Raw genomic sequence first — 20,238 nt, forward strand, 5'->3', positions numbered from 1 at the left:
TAAGTTATTTAAATATTTACTTGATACACTCCCACTGCCTGAGTTTATGGGATATTGACTGGGTTTTGATGAAGTCGGATAAGAAGCAGGAATTCCTGGGGTTCCTGGGGTTCCTGGAGTGCCTGGTTGACCAGGAAGGCCTGGTTGCCCTTAAATAAGACCAAAATTATGTTACACAAAGACAAAAATCACAAATATTCCACAACTAAGACTTCAACAAAATGTACTAATGATTAAATATTTGAATTAGTTATTTTTTCAACCATTGAACAGTTTTTGGTATTTAATATCCAAAAGCAAAGTTTTACGACATCATCTACATTAAAATTTTAAATTGATTTATTTATTTATTTTTATTTTTCTAAAAAAACTTAAAAACGTGTTTTTATACTTAATCTTGATAACCAAAATGTTAAAAAAAGGCTTAGATTTAATATTTTACCTGCAGATCCGGGATATCCTGTTGATAGATTAGGTTTCCCATAGTCAACCAACACTTGAGGACTTTGTCCAAACGATTGAGCTGGTATGCCTGGGAGGCCAGGAGTTCCTGGTTGTCCTAAATTAAGTATTATAAGTAAGTAAATTTATATTTAAATCAATAAAATACTCTAATTAAAAAAAAAAAAAAAAAAAATGATAGAATAAAATTAAGTATAACAATATATAATTATATTTAATATATTATAGACGGTTATATTAACGACAACAAATAAGAAACTAAACTATATTTAAATATATAGATTAAAAATTAAGTATAAATATACCTGGTGCACCAGGTGAACCTGGGTATCCAGCGGCAGGTGAAGGTTTTTGGTAGAATGGTCCTGCTGGAAGTCCTGGTGTGCCAGGAGTACCAGGGGTACCTGGTTTTCCTGGTTGACCTGAGGTATAAATCACAATTATGAAAAAATACATAGCTTAAATACAATAAAAAATTTAATATTAACTCGAACCGTTAATCATCACAATAGATTAATTTCATTTTTAGATATTATTTACTTATTTAGGATTAAATTTCAAAAAATTTACTTTTAATTGTATTTACCTGAGCTTCCGGGATTACCAGAATAAGATGGTTTTGAAGGATATGTGGGTTGAACTGGATATGTTGTTGGGGGAATTGGTTTTTGATACGATGGTAAACCTGGGGTTCCTGGTTGACCTAAAATTATATTTTACACATAATGAATAATTGTATCATATATGAATAAGAAAATAATAATAATATGTGCTAAAACTTTTACTTTACAAAGAATTAAAAAAAATTAATGTTTTTCTTTTTTAAAAAATAGTTTAAATATTTACAATATCTATGTTGAGTAATTTTCAAAAATTAATAACATAAGGAGTATTTTTTTAAACAAATAGTGTTTTAAAATCTGTTTTAAATTTATATAACTCAAAATATACTTCAAATTTTAAAGTCGATAGCTGAAACATAAATATTATGTTATTATAAGATCGATTAGAGTTCATCCGAAATGTTTTATGAAAACATAATTTGTTAATACAACTTTTAGTGGAAGTACTTTTTATCAATAATACATATATATAATATATATATATATATATATATATATATTTGAATAAGGTATTTAAAATAAAACATTAAAATTAATAATATTAAATAAATCACTAAAATAAAAATTTAAAAATATTTTTATTGATTAAAATTGTTTTTAAAAATATAATAATAGCAATAATGTTCATGTAAAATAATACATTTTAAATTAATTTAGTATATTTCTTTTCTTAATCATATAATTTAAGATAATTTAAAAAAAAAAAATCAAATGTTTTTAGGTAATTATACAATATAGAATTACAGTTAGGACAATTATATATATAATCATGGATTATCATTGGTTGGGAGGGGGATAAGTGCTACTTCTTATCCCCTAGAAAAATAATTTTAACTTTTTATTTAATAAATATTACCATTGTATTATTACCTAATGCATTAAGTATCAAAATAAATAAATGTGCATTCTTATTTACCGATATCAAATTATACATTTGATTATGTTTTATACTTATTAAAATGTATTTATTTTATCAATGACATATAATTATAGCATATATTTTATATTTATTATTAAAATAACATTACACCTAATACTATTACATTCATTACAAAATATGAGTTTTTTCTTCTTTTGTTTCTCCTATAAAATGTTATCAACTTGCGCGCATGCATTTGTACTTATATAACACTACCATGCGATTATGTGTCACTATTTTATATATGTACTATGATAATTATTTATTGAATGCATAAATTAAAATTAAGATTTCAAAACAAACCAAAATATGTATTATTTGATAAATTGTATTTTTAATAAATTATGGAGTCGTCTAATAAAACTTTTTTCGAACTGTCCCAATACCATTATTATAGAATTATGTTTCAGGGAAAAGTTTTAAGTTATAACTTATAAACAATTTATTTGTAATTCAATTAATTTTATTTTATTTTTTTTCTTTTTAACTGTAAATTCGTATAAGAAATATTATAATATTATTCACCTGGTAATCCTGGAGTGCCTGGTTGTCCTAGAACATAACAAAATATGAAAGATATATGATTATTTAATTTTCATTATTTATGTTAATTGTTTTTTGATTAAAGTTATAACTTTTCAAATATTTTTACCTGGACTTCCTGGATAACCCTGCGAGCTTGGTTTAACAGATTGATAATTAGGTTTTTGATTTAATGTAGAACCTGGATAAGCTGAGCCTGGTGTTCCAGGTGTACCGGGTTGACCTTAATTTAAAAAATATATTTTTTTTATTTTAACAATTTTATTATTATTAATTAATGTAAGTTAGTTAATTTTATTTGTTCAAAATGTAAAATAATACTTTCTATACTTTAAATTAATAATATTCACCTGGTAATCCTGGCGTTCCGGGTAGTCCTAAAACATTGACATTATATTATTATATTAAAACAAAATTATTTTTTTTTAATTTTATGTATATTTTTAAAATTAATTATATTGATTTAAATTGTTACCTTGACTTCCGGGATAAGAAGATCCTGGATATTGGTTATTGGAAATCGGTTTTTGATATGAGGGTTGGTATACAGACCCAGGTAGACCTGGTGTTCCTGGTTGACCTATGAAAACAATAGTTTTATTTTAATGAAAAAAAAAAAGTTTGAAAAGAATAAAAATTAAATCTGATATGATAATTGAATTATTATTTTTAATTGTTAACTAATATGTAGCAAATCATCAGAGTCAACAAAAATCGATGTTAATTTATTGAAATAATTACTATGATATAACATATTTATTGGGTTAAAAAAATATATACTATATTTTATTATTATACAATTATAATATTATATAATAATATCAATATTGTAATCGAAGAGATTTATAAACTACTTTTTTTTTTATATTAGAATTTCATGAATAAACCTAAGATGTTCTTTTTCATTATATAATAATATTTTAAATAAACTTACCTGGAAGTCCTGGGGATCCCGGGGTTCCTGGTTTACCTAGAAAATATTTTTAAATAAGTAAATAAATAAACCAAAATATAATAATATTATGTTAATGGTTACATAACTATTTACTATTTATTTTGAATTATTTTTATTAAATTTCATGTTAATTTAATTCGATACTTTATATTAATTAAAATATAAGAACGTTAAATTTAGTTCATAATTATATCTATTTGAAATATTTAAATTATTATCTGATTGTTTGTAAATTATATTTAAAAATAATAAATTAGTATATTTAAATATTATATTAGAATTAAGTAAAACTAAATTAAAAATAATAAATACAGCTATTTTATACATTATTCGGATTTTACATCAATGTGGTATTGTATATTAGTATAATATAAGTAACATTACTTATATTACATGTATTACATATTGATAATTAATACAAGTGACAACCTGCACTTCATGAAGAAATTAAGAATAACAATAAAAGTCAAACACATCTTTACAGGCTGACTATTATATGAAAAAGCAAGACTAAAGTATAAAATTCACTCTAACCTATATGAATCCTGTTAACTAGATACATCAAATCAAATTTAATAATTAAAACTAAGAAATTAACTTAATTTTAAATATATAATTAAATGTTTTATAAAAGAAATGTTGAAACTATGAGCCTTAGATGTTTAAGTTATAATATGTGATAAAAAAAAAAACAGAAAATAAAAAAATAAAAATGATATAAGTATAGTTTGGCCTATAAAAGGTTATAATATGAATGCTAAATCTGAAAGTATAATAAACATTTGAAAATATGTAGTTAAATATTCGTTAAAATAATATTTACTATTTAAATTTGGTTATTTATTACTTATATATATATATACTTATTTTTATTTATGCTTTTACTATATTACCTGGTCCTACGGGATAAACTGATGGTGGTGTTGGTTTTGGGTATGGAGTTGTACCTGGTAATCCTGGAGCTCCTGGTAAACCTGGAGTACCTGGTTGGCCTGAAAATATAAAAAAATTTATTAGAATACAAATATCAATAAGCTATCGCCATATTTTTACAAAAAGTAAACATTTTATTCCAATAAAATACTTTATATAATACAATTTAAAAAAATAAAAATAAAATATGTTGAAAATTACCTGGACTTCCGGGGTATCCTGCATTTGGTTTTTGATAAGTTGGTTTTGATTGTTCATACGGTGGTATGACTGATGCACCTGGTTTACCTTTATATTTTTTATGAGAAAAATAAATAATACAAATCCATAAGCTTTTGTTCGTTGTAAATATAATTTTGTGTAAATAAAAATTTAGTTTATTTCAAATAAACATTTACCTGGTAATCCTGGAGATCCTGGTAAACCTAGTGAAAAAAAAAATAAAATGGATTATATTAAATTAATATATTGATACATGATTTATAAGTAAACAGTACAGAATACTTTTAGTTATAATATTAAATATAAAAATAAAATAATTTTAAAATTTTAAAGAATATTAATTTATTATTATTATTTTATACCTGGGGTACCTGGATAAGCTGATGCTGGGTATGGAGATTGTGAAACGTAAGATCCTGGTTTTCCTTTAACACAATTATGTAAAATTAGAAATATGTAATTAATTTTAATTTATCATAATAATTTGGTTTATAATTAAAAAATTAAATCATATGTATGTTATTATGTATTCATTTATACGTATATAATATCATATAGGTAATCATAAAATAAATCATTTTAATCTAAATAACACTAAAATATTATACTATTATAGCTTAAATTTTTTTAAAGAATTATATTTATGAATATATTAAATATTATTTAATATTGTATGGTCATTATTAATTAAATGTCTAATAAACATTATATATTCTAAATATATAATTATACAATTTGCTAATAAAATATAAGATTTTACGTTTTAAAAACTCTAAATCATTTTTAAATTATAATTTATCTATAAACGCTGAGAGTTTAAAAATTTAAAAATTATTCAATTCTAAATAACAACTAATGGATATATTGAATAATATATTTAATTTACCTGGTAGACCTGGAGAACCTGGAGAACCTGGAGAACCTGGGGATCCTGGAGATCCGGGAGACCCTGAAATTAGTATAAATAAAGTATTTTATTAGATAAATAAAAGAGTACCTTATAATTTTTAAGTAAAAATTATTTTTATTTTGCTTATTACCTGGAGCTACAGGGTATGAAGGTTTGATGTATGAACCTGGTAATCCTGGAGTTCCTGGTTGCCCTACACAATTAAAAACTAATAAGCTATATACATATAAAAAATTATTGAACTTAGAATTAAATCATGATATTTGTTATTATAAACAAACAAACTCATTAATGAATTAATATTTATTTTTAGTATGTCTAAACAAACATATTATGAAAAATAATTAATGAAAATAATTGTTCATACCTGGTGATCCTGGGTATCCGGGAGTGCCTGGTGATCCCGGGGCGCCTAGTAAAAATATAAAAATACGTTTTTAAGATTCAATATTATTAATTTAATAAAACCTATTAAAGTACCTGGCCCACTAGGGTAATATGTTCCTGGGTATGTTGTTGGTTTCTGGTAAGAACCGGGAAGGCCTGGTGCTCCTGAATTAATAATTAAACATTATTATATTTTCTAAATTACATTTTAATATACTTTTTTTAACTATTTATACTAATATTTATTTGTTTTTAAATATTAATGAGTATTTATTTTTTTTTAATTGATTTTTGCTAAAATGTATTAAATTTATACCTGGCAATCCTGGTGATCCTGGTAATCCAGGTGACCCTAAATTAAATTTTATAAATAGTTAGTTTTAATTATAAATATTTATTGTTTTAAATTTACCTGATGCACTAGGATAGGACGAAGGGGGGTAAGGTAATGTTTGTTGATATGATGGATAGCTTGGAGAGCCTGGTTTACCTACAAAATAGAAGTTGAAAATATAATGTATTTAGTGTTTATTTATATTTATAATCTATAAGCTAAAATTATTTATCCAAACAACAAAAGTAGTTTTCTAAATATTTTCTAAATGGCTAAAATTGAATATTCACCTGGTAATCCTGGAGTTCCGGGTAATCCTGGAGTTCCGGGTAATCCTGGAGAACTGGGAGAACCTATAAATATTACATAACAAAAAAAACATAATTTCAGCTTAATAATATAGTGTTTTTATGAATAATAAAACAGTGTAACTTTCTAGTTATTTTGAGAATTTAATTCTATACATTTCACTTATCAATTTTTATACAAATCACAATCAAATGAAAATTTTGTAAGTATATTAAAAGTTAAAATTGTCAGTATTCTATTTTATAAAATATCATAGTTCATAATACTCAAATATGTTTTTCATATTAAATGTTTTTAATAGTTTTTAAATAAAATATCCAATCAATCATAATAACCTAAGTTTCCTGGATAAGTGGATGTTGGATAAACTGTTGGTTTTGGGTAATTAGGTAATCCTGGACTACCTAGAGCACCTGGGGAACCTGATGGTCCTTGTAATCCTGGGTAATAATACAATGTATTTTATTGCATAACATTTAAAATAAAATGAATACAATTATTTACATGACTAATATATTATAATAAAAATTCAATGTATTGTTTTAAACAAGTTCTTGAAATACATACATGTTTTTTTATAGACAATTAACAACCCAGAGAGAAAAAAAACCATCGGTAACCAAGGTTTTACGATTAACGTCGGTACTGTTACTTTAATACATTCAAAATAATCTCCCACCTCCAGCAATATAGTTTAGTATTATCGAAACATTTACTGTAATAATTATAAAAATAATATTATCTCTCAGATGTATGTAGAAATTATAAGCATTTAGTAGAATCAATCTTATGTCATTAGAGTTAAAATTTAAGCAAATAAATATATTATTATATTTAATTTTAAGAATATTATCTATAAAAGTATGGTGATTTTTACAAAACATAAATTTGTATGCAAGTTTTGTCCTTACAAAATATTACACTTAATAATTTTCATTTTCGTTTTAAAATACTAAAGCTAGGAACATACAGTAAGATCTACGAACACTCATTTCTTATTATTCATGTAAGTCAAAGAGAGAAAATAAATAATGTCCTAATATACTCTTAAGTATAATAATTTAAATGTAATATTAATATTAAGCACATGACGTAATATATTTATACCTGGATAACTCGGATAAACTGTAGATGGACTTCCTGAACCTGGTTTACCTAAAAATAAATTACATTTATAAATATTTAAGAACTTTAATATTTTTCACTCATCTTATGCTTAAATATCAGATATAAAACTATATAAAAATCATTAGTATAATCAATAAAAATAAATTTAAAAATAGTTAAATAAATCATATTTCAGTGGTTAGAATTTTTAATTTAGATCCAAATTAAGTAATATAAATGTAATTTAATTAAATAAAATTGTGTACAACAATACCTATATGCATATGATTATTATACTCTAGATACATTATTATTATATCGAGTTTAGAATAGTTATATAGTTTAGTATGTAAAAATAATATAGGTTTTAATAATAGTTTTTTATTATAACAATATCTGAAATAATGAAAACTACTGTTTAAAGACGAGGTAAGGAGTCAAATATCCAAAGCATCTACCATTTTTCGTAGAAACAACCTATTTAAAAAAAAAATAAAAAAAAAAATATCAAAAGTATTACCTGGTAATCCAGGAGTTCCTGGTAATCCTGGAGATCCGGGTTTTCCGGGTGTACCAGGAGTTCCTGATGATGCTGGATAACCACTTGGGTAGCCTATTAATACAGAAGAACCTGGAGATCCAGGTATGCCCGGAGCTCCTGGAGAGCCCGGAGATCCATGTGAGCCTGGGTAGCCAAATGATTCTGGGTAGCCAAATGATCCTGGAGATCCTGGTGATCCTGGAGATCCTGGTGAACCCGGCAATCCTGGGGATCCAGGAGATCCTGACGCTGGGTAACCAAGTGATCCTGGGTATCCGGGTGATCCAGAAGATCCTGGGATTCCTGGAGATCCTGGGGAACCTGGTAATCCTGGTGAGCCTGATGCTCCGTGTGAGCCTGGAGACCCTGATCCTGGGTATCCAGGTGAACCTGGTGATCCTGGTGAGCCCGGTGTTCCTGGTGTGCCTGGTGCTCCTGGTGAGCCTGATCCCGGGTATCCAGGTGAGCCCGGTGCTCCTGGTAAGCCTGATCCTGGATAACCAAGTGATCCCGGGTATCCAGGTGAACCTGGTGATCCTGGTGAGCCTGGTGCTCCTGGTGAGCCTGGGGCCCCTGGTGATGCTGGAGATCCGGATCCTGGGTATCCAAGTGGTCCAGGGTATCCAGGTGAACCTGGTGATCCTGGTGAGCCCGGTGAGCCTGATCCTGGGTAACCAAGTGATCCTGGGTATCCAGGTGAACCTGGTGTTCCTGGTGAGCCCGGTGCTCCTGGTGAGCCTGGGGCTCCTGGTGATCCTGGAGATCCTGATCCTGGGTATCCAAGTGATCCAGGGTATCCAGGTGAACCTGGTGATCCCGGTGAGCCCGGTGAGCCTGATCCTGGGTAACCAAGTGACCCCGGGTATCCAGGTGAACCTGGTGATCCTGGTGAGCCCGGTGCTCCTGGTGAGCCCGGTGCTCCTGGTGAGCCTGGAGATCCATCAGTTCCAGGATATCCCAAAGAACCAGGGGATCCTGGTTTACCTAATGATCCTGGTGATCCTGGCGAACCCGGAGATCCACCAGATCCAGGATATCCCAATGAACCAGGAGATCCTGGTGATCCTGGAGAACCGGGAGATCCTGGTGAGCCTGGAGATCCAGGTGACCCTGGTTTTCCTGGGTATCCAAATGAACCAGGGTATCCTGGAGTACCCGCAGATCCTGGTGATCCTGGAGGTCCGGCTGATCCTTAAATTTATAAATTTTAATTTATTTTAATTTTATATATTGATATATGAATCCAGAAAAATATTTATGTACCTATTTTTATAATTATATGTTTGTATTTTATATGATTATAAAAAAACAGAAGTGCATTATTATATGAATGGTTTTTAATTTTAAAATTTTAATTAATTGCTACTTTTATTTGTTTAATCGATATATATTTTAAAAAAAATGTCTACTATTTCCATTTTAGTTTAAATATTTAAATATATTTTATGTAATTATCAAATTATAAAATGGGCTTTTATAGTTATATATACATTTATTAATTTGTTTAGTAATAATTTCATACCAGGTGTACCTATTGGTCCTGGTTGACCAGTTCCAACAAAGCTGGGGTATCCTGATGAACCAGATCCACCTAATTGACCAGTTCCTTGAATTGGTCGACCTCCTCCACATCCTTTCGGAAAATAAAGATCACCCCATGCTGTTACCACTCCATGGTGTCCATGATGTTCATGTTCTGAACCACCTTCAGAACTTTCATTAGTTTGATTTTCATCAGCAGGATCATGTTTATGATGGAAAATTTCAACTGATTCACCCGGTGTGACTACTCTGTACCCCCAACCATCAGATATATAATGAGTTGCTTGTAATTTTCCTTCTGGATCTACATATCCGTAGCAACCATATGTGAATCCATCCGGTCCTTTATTTTCATGGTGAAATTGACCATTTGGACCTACTTCGTATCCGAATATATAGGCCACTATAAAATAAAAATAAATTTATTATAAAATATATTATAATAATATACATTATAAAATACTTACTGGTATCAAAATTTTGCTCATGGTATTGAGTCTTATTGCTATCTTCAATGTTAAGAACCACTTCCAAATCATTGGGATTGATTTGCTGAGAAAAGACAAACTGAATCCCCACAATTGCGAACGCCAATATTAAATACATCTAAAATAAAACATTTTTTTTTTTCATTTAAGTTCAGTTTAATGAGATCATAAACAATTATTAACAAGATAAACGTATTTCATTGTTATTCAGTTTAATAATCTAATTGATTATTAAATTATCTCTTAAAGTTGTAAGTTTCAAATTAATTTAAATTATGATATTTGTATGACTTTATAAAGTAGAACATAGTTAGCTCTAAGTAGTTATAAAAAATAAGCCATTTCTGAACAACATACAAACAGTTTTTGGGATCTTGATTCGTTTAAGATATTGTATTACAACACCTAACTTTATTTTATATGCATTAATACTAGTACAACATATATTACAAATAAATGTTAAATATTTGTAATATTATTAAGAAAACTTTAGTTTATTAATTTTGTATATTAAATTAATGGTCTTAAATTAATTAATTAATTATATTTTTATTAGAAAATCACAACAAAAATGTATGTTTTGAAAAAATTAATAATAATAAAAATACATTTTTTTTTTTTAAATATTAATTTATTATAATCTTAAAATTAAATAGCAATATTGTAGTGGCACAGGCCATGAAATTTAGATTTTCCATGTTTGCGAATATTAAGTAAAGTATTCTACTCTTCTGTTAAATAACTTTTTTAATTGTTTATTAAATAGATGATCTTAATTCAATTGTCTTTTAAATATATATATATATGCAAATATTTGTCTATTTAAAACATTAAATCTATTACTTAACTAAATTATTATTATTATTCAACTGATTTTATCATATTATAATATTTATATGTTTATATAAATAAATTATTTTAATAACTCAGCTACGTATACCAGCGCAGATGTTTTGATTTTATTCAACGGCTGACGGTGCCTAGGAAATATAGTTATTTTATTATCTTTACAATTTTGCCAATGAACGTTAAACTGTTTTTTTTTTTTTTTTTGTCGCGATTCCAACAAAATGTAACCGTAGTTGTTCTTCAATACAAGACGGAATTTTAAAAATTATAATCGTGTTGGCATTTTTGTCCTACATTTATTCACTGTGAGAACCTACTGGTCGAATTCATCACACGAGCTAGAGCACTCGTAATCACCACTTAGAAATTCAACTCAGACTAGCGCATTCGCATGGTGAATTACCTACCTTTTTTTTTTTATTGAATCACTGTATAGGTACTCTCGGTGTTCTGTTACTTATTGCAGGATATGCGTATTAAAATAAAACAGTGTACGGATAATATTAGGATTTATATATTTTTTCTAAAACATAATAATAACGCAATTTTCAGTTGAATAACTAATGTAATACAATTGTTTTTTTATTAAATGTCTTGCCCACTAAAATTAAAGAATATGTAAAATAACTTTAATAATTTAAATTGAAAAATTTTTTAAAACATATAGGTTTAGGTAATAGTATGAATTGTTAAGAGCTATTTACATTGAGAATGTCGTAAATCAATTTACAATTTTAAAATGCAGATATTCAAATTAAAACGCTTATGTGGATCTCTGACTAATAGAGTAACCTTTAAATTTAATAATAGGTCAATTAATTTTAATAATATAAAAATAATAGAGACAAATGCATTATTTTGAATGTACAATTTTAAATGTCATGCGCTCATGCGTTAGTAAGGCGAAAAAATCACACATGGACACTATGCCTTCTTAACAGCACTCCTTTATACACCAATTAAAAATCACAATTTGTAATGTAATAGTTGATACCTATAATACTATTAAAAACCCATAAAAAAAATCTTTTATTTTAAAATTATACCCAATTATAATAAAATATAGTATATATAAGTACCTATTAATGTAATACCATTATTTAATAGAAATAGTACATTCATCACATAATATTCCATTAGCTGTAAGGTTAGTTAATAATTTATTGTATAAAGGTATGCATTACAATTTTTTTAACCAAAAAATAAAATATTTAGTTGGCTAGTAGCTTGAACTAAAACCAATTAACTTAAAAACAGTACTGTAGCTCAATAGATTAATTAATTTTTTAACTTTAAATAATAGGTACGCCATTTATTGAAAATCAGTAACACTAGTTGAATTATTTAAATATAGTTCTTTTTTTTATTTTTTCAAGTTAAATATAATGATAACTACTCATATAATATATATTATTATATATATTTATTCATACATCATAGTTAAAAAAAAAAAAAAAAAACACTTATATATTTGCAATATAATAAGTACACTACAGATTTTCTAAGTAATTAGCATATAGTATATAAATCATATTATTAGTGAATTTAATTTTCAAGTCACTATTTAGATCCATAAAATGGTTTTAGATGTACCTACTGTTCATTGTATAATATAATTTTGACCAATAATCGAATTCTCGATTTTATTCATAGTAATGTATAACGAAAGACCATATATACTCATAATTTATATATTTTGATCTAAAGAATTCATGCCAAAAAGTCAAAATATAAATTTTATGTTACAATAATTAAAAAAAAAAAAAAAAACTATATCCTCCTAATATATCTATATCTATTACCTGTTGTCCTTGAGCTGTCAATTACATATTAATGGCATTCATCGTATTAGTCAAAAATAAGCTTATATTTTTTTGGTAAGCCGTAAGACTAATTTTGGAGAAATTGCTTTTTCTTAATCTCATCTTTATTTTAATTTAACACTGAAGTCGTCTAGTTTTGTATTTATTAGATAGTATATGTGGTACAACAACTTAAACGAAATCTGTTCATCGAATGTATTGCCGAAACTTCGTAGATGTAAGCAAAACTTACATGTATTTTCCATCAATAATGGGCAGCTACTAATAGTTTAATAGTATAAAATATATGTTAATTTTATATATATTTATATATTATGTTAATAGATATATCATTAGGTAACTATAAAATAAACATAACCAAACACGATAATAATCTTTTATAATTCTTGAATTAAAACTGAAATTAAAAAATACTATATATCATTAGCTGTCTAGCCCTTTTAATTTGTTTTTAAAATGTTTAGTTAAAAAAAAAAAATTAAAAAAAAAACAAATCTTAAATTTCTATATTTTATTGATTTATTAAATATTTTGTGTAATAATAAGAGCTTATTGAAGCCTCGTAATCGCTTTTTTGCTTAATCTATGTTTTAATTTTGACCAATTCGAAGTAATATCATAATAATAACTAAGGTTTTTTTTTTACAATAATATTAAAAATATAGTTGAATAAAATAAATATACATAATATAGTCATTTTTTTCTGCACCAGATGATTGCTTAAAAAAATATATTACCAATTTTCTCATTTTTCAAATTTTAGACATAGTTTAGTGATTCAAAATAAATAAACTATAACATTTTTGTATGAAAATTATAAAATTGTAAATAATTATCATAATACGTTGATAACAACCTAAGTAAATTCTTTCTCAATTCCCATGATGTATATAAAAACAACGGTTTTACATAAATCCTGTAACGACAATATAAAGAAAAAATGTATTATATTGATAAAATATTTAACTGTATCAATTAATGAATACCTAATATACAGTTTTAAAACAAAATGATTATTTTTGTTTTACGTGCTTAGGTAATTAAATATGAATAGTAACGGTTTATATACCCAACACGAGTTATGAATTGATGATGAATAATCATGGATATTTTCTGATAATTAATCAAAGTAAGTGCACAGTGAATTTTACAATTATTTTCAGAAACTCTAACACTATGGTTTAAAGTTTACGCACTTCGTTGGCTTAAATGCTTTAGTCTGAAAATATTATTGACACTTATTGTGTCAATTGAATGATTTAGGTGCAAGTGTACAGTAACTCCTATAATAATTAAATTTCAATGTCAATAAAAAAACTTGATTGCCTTAGATAAATTATATTATACATATGAGTAAATACATGATTACAAGATGAAAATATTTTTCTCACATTGAATGTTATATTATTGATACGATTAACTATACAATGCGGTAAACAATAGAGAAAATAAATAAATTATTACTTTATCCTATCCTCGCGGCAGAAATACGAATCGTTTTTCAATCGCAAAGATGGACTAGGGCCACTAGGGGTATAACACAATAATATAATATAATATAATATAATATTAATATCAAGGTGCTCTGGTACGAACGAAACGCCATGAAGTATGGGGTAAGATGTAGTCTAAGCAAAACAGTAGATGCCTTGAAATATCAGTCACTGTCTACTCACTCCCCATAATAAATCGACCGCCATACATTATATTACGTAATAATAATACCGGACTCGTGGGAATTGCCAATTCTAAAACACTTGGGTAACAGTTGCGGCGGTGAGATTCTGTCTGAACCCTTTTCGAGTTCTATCCTCGAATCATCTTATGTGTGCCGCCCGCGAAGGTGCAATACACATTTTTGCAGGACTGAAAATCCAAATCAACCGGAATTCTAAGTTTGTTGTTCAGTGCACACCGCACGTGTCTAATGTGCATGTAACTTTTGTTCACCAACAGATAAGTAACGGAAAATAAACATATGCTAAAACTAGTACAAGTACGTGAACGCGTGGTATTAATGTTTAATGTCCTAATAACTTACAAACGTACGAACCTACGTATATATGATAAAACAATGGAATAATGTGGTTATTTGAGTTGATATTATAACGGTGCATTTACTGATTGTTAATGCAGCTGGGATATAATATTAAAATCCGGCTTTGTCGAATATTTTCTTTGCGTACGTAGGCTTAAAAAACGATGTATTCTAAATACTATTAAATACTATTAAAATTGAGTAAATAGTTCCTAGTCATGATATTATTGGAACTTCAATATTGTATTAATGTGTTCAGTGTACAAGTAAACAATACAGAATGGACAATGCAAAAATTATAAATATGCGTTTATGTAATTTTGTAAACTCGGAACCTAATTTAAAAACATTTATACATGCCCTAAAGATATGTGTATTATTTTAATGAAATACCTATTCAGAAAATGCGGATTTCCAATCTCCGATATAAAACAAACAGAATATCCCGGATGCAATTCGTGTAGGTACATTTCAACATTTATTTATCTGCAATTTGCGTAATATAGGATTGTGATATTTTTTGCCAAGACACAATTTACTTATTTTGCAAAATATATACGATACGATAACTTTTATCATGTGTTATAAACCCTTGGATAAAAAAGATTATTCATAAGTTTTTAAAGTGGGACATTGCTTTTTTAATGCTATAAAATATAACACAATTTAAGCTGTAAAGTTAATATTACAATTTATTGTTATGTTTAACGGTATGAATGATGATGGCCCATTATCCGTTAAAAATTTTACTTTTATGCACTCGTGCACAGGTACCCAATAATTGCAAAACAGTTAGGTACAATATGAATTTATGTGATATTACACTCACTTCGAGCACATGCCATTGGGTGATACGCGCATTGTTTACAGTATAGGTACTATTTATTTGACCAACATTAACCATTGTTTAGCAACACTCCATTGTATCTAATATATGCTCATTATTATTACGTAATACCTAATCACGTATTGCCTATCATCTTACAACGACATGAGTGATAATAACGCCACGCAAGCATCTGTATTTTAAGTTGTAATCATGCAGATTCGTGTAAGTCTCTGTAGTGTTATAATAATAAATAATATGTATTTGATATTATGCTCAGTCGAGGTGCTATACCGTGGTACACAACAGATACGAGGTACCTGCTGACAAATGCAGATTGTCAAAAGGCCAACGCGTGACGGATGGACAAGCTCGCCCGATCGATACAATTATACAATTACTCAGTGTTGAATATAATATAATAATAATATACGAGCATAAATACTATGTATAATACATGTATTTTACACACAGCATTATGTCGTAATGTACGAAACACAAGAAGAAGAAGAAGAATAACCACAGCACTTAAACTACGGTCCTTCGATCACAGGATCGCCTCCGTTTGTTATTATTTATTGTTACAATCGACACGATCGCATTATATATTATTATTATCATTAAAATTATACGCGTTTTAACGGCCGCGTGTATAAATGGTACCAGGCGCCGTCGCTTTTAAGGTGAAGGCCGTCCAGTATCATCATCATCCTCGCCGCCGCGTATTATCTACCGCGTCCGTATACTTGGTTACGTGAGCGTCCTTATCCGTCAGTCCTTTACATATTATTATAATGTTAAATATAATATTATATTTTTATACCGCATGGCGTCGGAGACTGGTCTGACCAGATATTATTATTATCATCATCATCATCATCATCATCGCCGCCGTTGTTTGCGTTACGCGGTAATAAACTGGCATCGGGTGATCTACCGTCTACGGGCCGCGCGATTCCGATATTATTATAAATCATAATAACATGTCGTACAGGCGCGCTCGCTTGCATGTGAGTGTGTGTGTGTGTGTGTGCCGTCGGAATTCCTAGCGTTCACTTTTGCGCACATGTGTATGACCTAAACGGTTGAAAGTTCAACGTGACCGCCCAAAACCTTCTCGTACGTTTAATATAATACTCGTATAATATGTATTATAATACGAAGACCGGTATACGGGTCCGGGCGACCGCGCGTGGGCAAACACTTTCGACGACACCGACGACGATGTTGAATAATAATAATAACGTTCGCGTTCGCTTACGTTATATTATTATGTTATGTACATTTTTTCTAGGTCTACTTCGCCCGGAGCCTGCGTTTTATTTCTAGGAGTATCCGCGCCCTCAAGACCGATGTAAATTCGTACACACACGCGTTCGAAGGTCGACTGCCGCGGCGATGTGCGCACGTCCGTGCATCTTATTGTCTGATATAATATTATGTGTATGAGTGAAAGTTTCGTTATTCGACATTCCTCTTGCAAGCCGCCGCCGCGGATGGTTAATACATCTCGAACAGAGAGGAGAAAAAAAAAATAAAAAATAATAAACGAAATAACAATCGAATCCTGGGTACACGGAGGCAGTGTGGGGAAATGCCCACGCGCGGAAAAAGCGGTCCCATAAATCGGCGAAATACCGCAGAATATTCAACAAACATAACAAGTGCTTACGCCTGGTAGATGTGTGCATAAAAAACATACCACTATTATAAAACTGTATTATTATTTATTGGAAACGAATCGATGTGGTCGCTCATTCAGTCAGTAACGAGTGATAATATCGAGTCGTGGTAAATAAACGTTTTCATGAGTGCATTTCAAAGTGCCCTTACAAAGTGTCCAATATGTCCTCCGACTAATAAAAATGCATTTTTGATTCTCGTCAAACAAGCGTCGTATAGAAATCGCATATTAAACGACTGTGCAAATGGCATTCGTAATGTGTACACGTAAAAACAATTCGTACGGTTAAAAGCGTCATGTCTCTGCAAAAATCTTGCACCGTACGGTTATTTAAACTATATTATATTTTACTTATTGCGCTATATGTAATTATGTGTAAAAACACAGTTTTCATTTCGAATTATCATTGATTTGCACTTTATCGTAATATTCGTATGATAAAATTATTTTGTATATCAACTCCGTAGGCGTAAACGTACCTAAACAGAAAGTGTGGGTGCGGTGACTATTATTATAATATATCGCTTTCAAGTCTTTGCGGTCGAAATGATTCTGAACATACTCATAATACTATAATACATATACACCATAAAAATACAATATACAATACACAATTCGTTTTAATGAGACAAATATTGTTAAATATCGAAATAAAATGATTGATGTCTATGAAAATAGCAAACACCAATAAATTACTTTCACTAGCCCCGGGGTAGGTTCGAAGCTTTATGTCAAGTTCGACCTACGGTATTTAAATGCATTGCATTGCTTCCCGGCGGTACTGAAAAGACACCATTCCCCGGAACACCGTAATATCGTATATATTATAACGAATATGTGTGTGAGCGCGTACCTATATAGGTTACATAATATTTGCCCACACATATGAAATAATACATACAACAATGGACGAAGGCGCGAACTCCGACAATAGGTCTGCAGACGTGCTGGAGATATAATACGACACAAGCAGCATCCAGTATTTTATTTTGTTTTTTTGTTTTCGTCAATCTCAATGATAATAATTAATCGCTGTCGTGATCCATGTGAAATGTAGCAACACACTGTACGTATGCAGTTTGACAAGTTTATAATGTCATTTCATATTCCGGAAACGAATGCGAATTCAAATGTGTAATATATTTATATATATTGTAATAATATACGCGTAGTAAAAGTGCTATCTGTGGCCTGTGATTTTCGAATTTTTTCCGTAAATTATAACTTCACGACTTTGTCAAGCTTATTTATGCAAACATTAATACATAATATTTATAAAAAAAAATTTTCATTGATCTATCCATACAACTTTTGAATATATTATGTATTTGTTTCAAATATATGTGCATTTTTCACCAGCTAATATAATCCTCTATAAAATTAATGGGTAAGCTTGAAAAGTTTAAAAGCTGTACTTCAAAAATTGTAATTTTTTTTTTTTTTTTTATTAAAAATGTTTTACTAAACTTTGCAATGATATGTTAATACTTTTTTTCTTCAAATGAAACCTTACACAATATTAAACTTGTAGCATGTTTTAACGTTATTAAAATATAACTATTATAATATATGAAATCGTCACGTGGATAATTTATTTTGACAATCAAATATCGATTTAAATTATAAATTGTTAGTTTATCACGATGGATGAACGCGATCAAGACTATTTGAAAAGTTAATGTTGTTATAAATCGCATATAATAGTCTTTAAAAAATGTATTTATTTAAACTAATTAGTATGATGATAAACTTTTTTGAATTAGCAATATATTTAAGTACGTGTACACAATATTTTTAGTTTTGTTTTGATTAATGAGTGTAAATTAACTGGTTACGTAAATTTAAAATGATCATACCGTTTACCTTTATAAGACTATGTATGCATACACATAAATAGATTAGATAAGTTTCAATTTTTCTTTGAGTACTTTTTGTAACAACTTATAATAAGTATGGTGTCTTGGACTGTTCCATTAAATTAAAATATATGACGGAAAATCATTCTCAGATAAAAATTTAAATAAATAATTATTTAAGTCTTGATGCATGTGATAAATTTCCAATTAAAAGGTTTAATAACTATAAATAAAAAATGTCCAGTGATTATGTTAAATTTTAATTCTATGATAAGTCATTGTATACGAAAACGATATTGATTACGGAGCTTGTATCTAACACGCGGCCTTACATAGTAGATTACTGAAACATCGTATTTAGTATTATTTTTATTAATTTATATTATTAAATTTATAATAAAATCAAATAATCGATTTTTCCAAAAATTGGCGTTGCATAAATAACTCCTTTTTCTATATTTTTTTTTTCGTTTTTCCCAATAATTAAAAAAATATAAAAATACGTAATTTTTTAGTTACTTTTGACCAATTAGACAAAAATAGTATCAACTAGATCTATTTTCTAATAGAAACTATCTATCCTTATATTTTATGATTGAAATAATTTTACTATTCCTAAAGGTGACATCAGACAAAAAAAAAATTAAATTAAAATACTCTTATCTTTATAAAATCAATAGGTATTCATCGTTTTGTTCTGAATCTAAAATTCATTTTTTTTTTTTTTTTTATATACTATTGTTAAACAAATGATTTAGTTAAAATCAAAATTTGATGTATTTATATATTGAATATATTTTTAATTAAATAAACATATCTATAATTTAGAACGATTAATAAATTCAAAAAAAAAAAAAATAATAATAATTGACAAAATATCCAAGTAT

The 20,238-nt window shown here is 27.9% G+C and overlaps 1 protein-coding gene across 3 annotated transcripts in view; it reads right to left on the reverse strand.

The window, feature by feature from the left end:
• The window catches only part of LOC112593808 (collagen alpha-5(IV) chain-like), a 31,099-nt gene that overhangs the window by 1,512 nt on the left and 9,349 nt on the right, over positions 1 to 20,238 (reverse strand). The window contains exons 2-25 of one of the 3 annotated variants that reach the window (XM_025338362.1): positions 10,255 to 10,393; positions 9,768 to 10,190; positions 8,225 to 9,436; positions 7,705 to 7,752; positions 6,579 to 6,641; positions 6,367 to 6,444; positions 6,271 to 6,306; positions 6,048 to 6,119; positions 5,935 to 5,979; positions 5,698 to 5,760; positions 5,544 to 5,606; positions 5,020 to 5,082; positions 4,834 to 4,860; positions 4,637 to 4,723; positions 4,396 to 4,494; positions 3,482 to 3,517; positions 3,023 to 3,127; positions 2,898 to 2,924; positions 2,657 to 2,770; positions 2,530 to 2,556; positions 1,049 to 1,165; positions 768 to 884; positions 443 to 559; positions 21 to 149 (exon numbers count right to left, since the gene is read on the reverse strand). In XM_025338362.1, the coding sequence (XP_025194147.1) occupies positions 21 to 149; positions 443 to 559; positions 768 to 884; positions 1,049 to 1,165; positions 2,530 to 2,556; positions 2,657 to 2,770; positions 2,898 to 2,924; positions 3,023 to 3,127; positions 3,482 to 3,517; positions 4,396 to 4,494; positions 4,637 to 4,723; positions 4,834 to 4,860; positions 5,020 to 5,082; positions 5,544 to 5,606; positions 5,698 to 5,760; positions 5,935 to 5,979; positions 6,048 to 6,119; positions 6,271 to 6,306; positions 6,367 to 6,444; positions 6,579 to 6,641; positions 7,705 to 7,752; positions 8,225 to 9,436; positions 9,768 to 10,190; positions 10,255 to 10,393 (3,307 nt within the window). The remainder of the gene's footprint in view (positions 1 to 20; positions 150 to 442; positions 560 to 767; positions 885 to 1,048; positions 1,166 to 2,529; positions 2,557 to 2,656; positions 2,771 to 2,897; positions 2,925 to 3,022; positions 3,128 to 3,481; positions 3,518 to 4,395; positions 4,495 to 4,636; positions 4,724 to 4,833; positions 4,861 to 5,019; positions 5,083 to 5,543; positions 5,607 to 5,697; positions 5,761 to 5,934; positions 5,980 to 6,047; positions 6,120 to 6,270; positions 6,307 to 6,366; positions 6,445 to 6,578; positions 6,642 to 7,704; positions 7,753 to 8,224; positions 9,437 to 9,767; positions 10,191 to 10,254; positions 10,394 to 20,238) is intronic. The other 2 variants (XM_025338363.1, XM_025338364.1) reach the window with 2 other exon arrangements.

The sequence above is a fragment of the Melanaphis sacchari genome, unplaced genomic scaffold (genome assembly GCF_002803265.2).
Source record: "Melanaphis sacchari strain LSU unplaced genomic scaffold, SCAv2.0 Contig20_pilon_pilon, whole genome shotgun sequence".
NCBI lineage: Eukaryota > Metazoa > Arthropoda > Insecta > Hemiptera > Aphididae > Melanaphis > Melanaphis sacchari.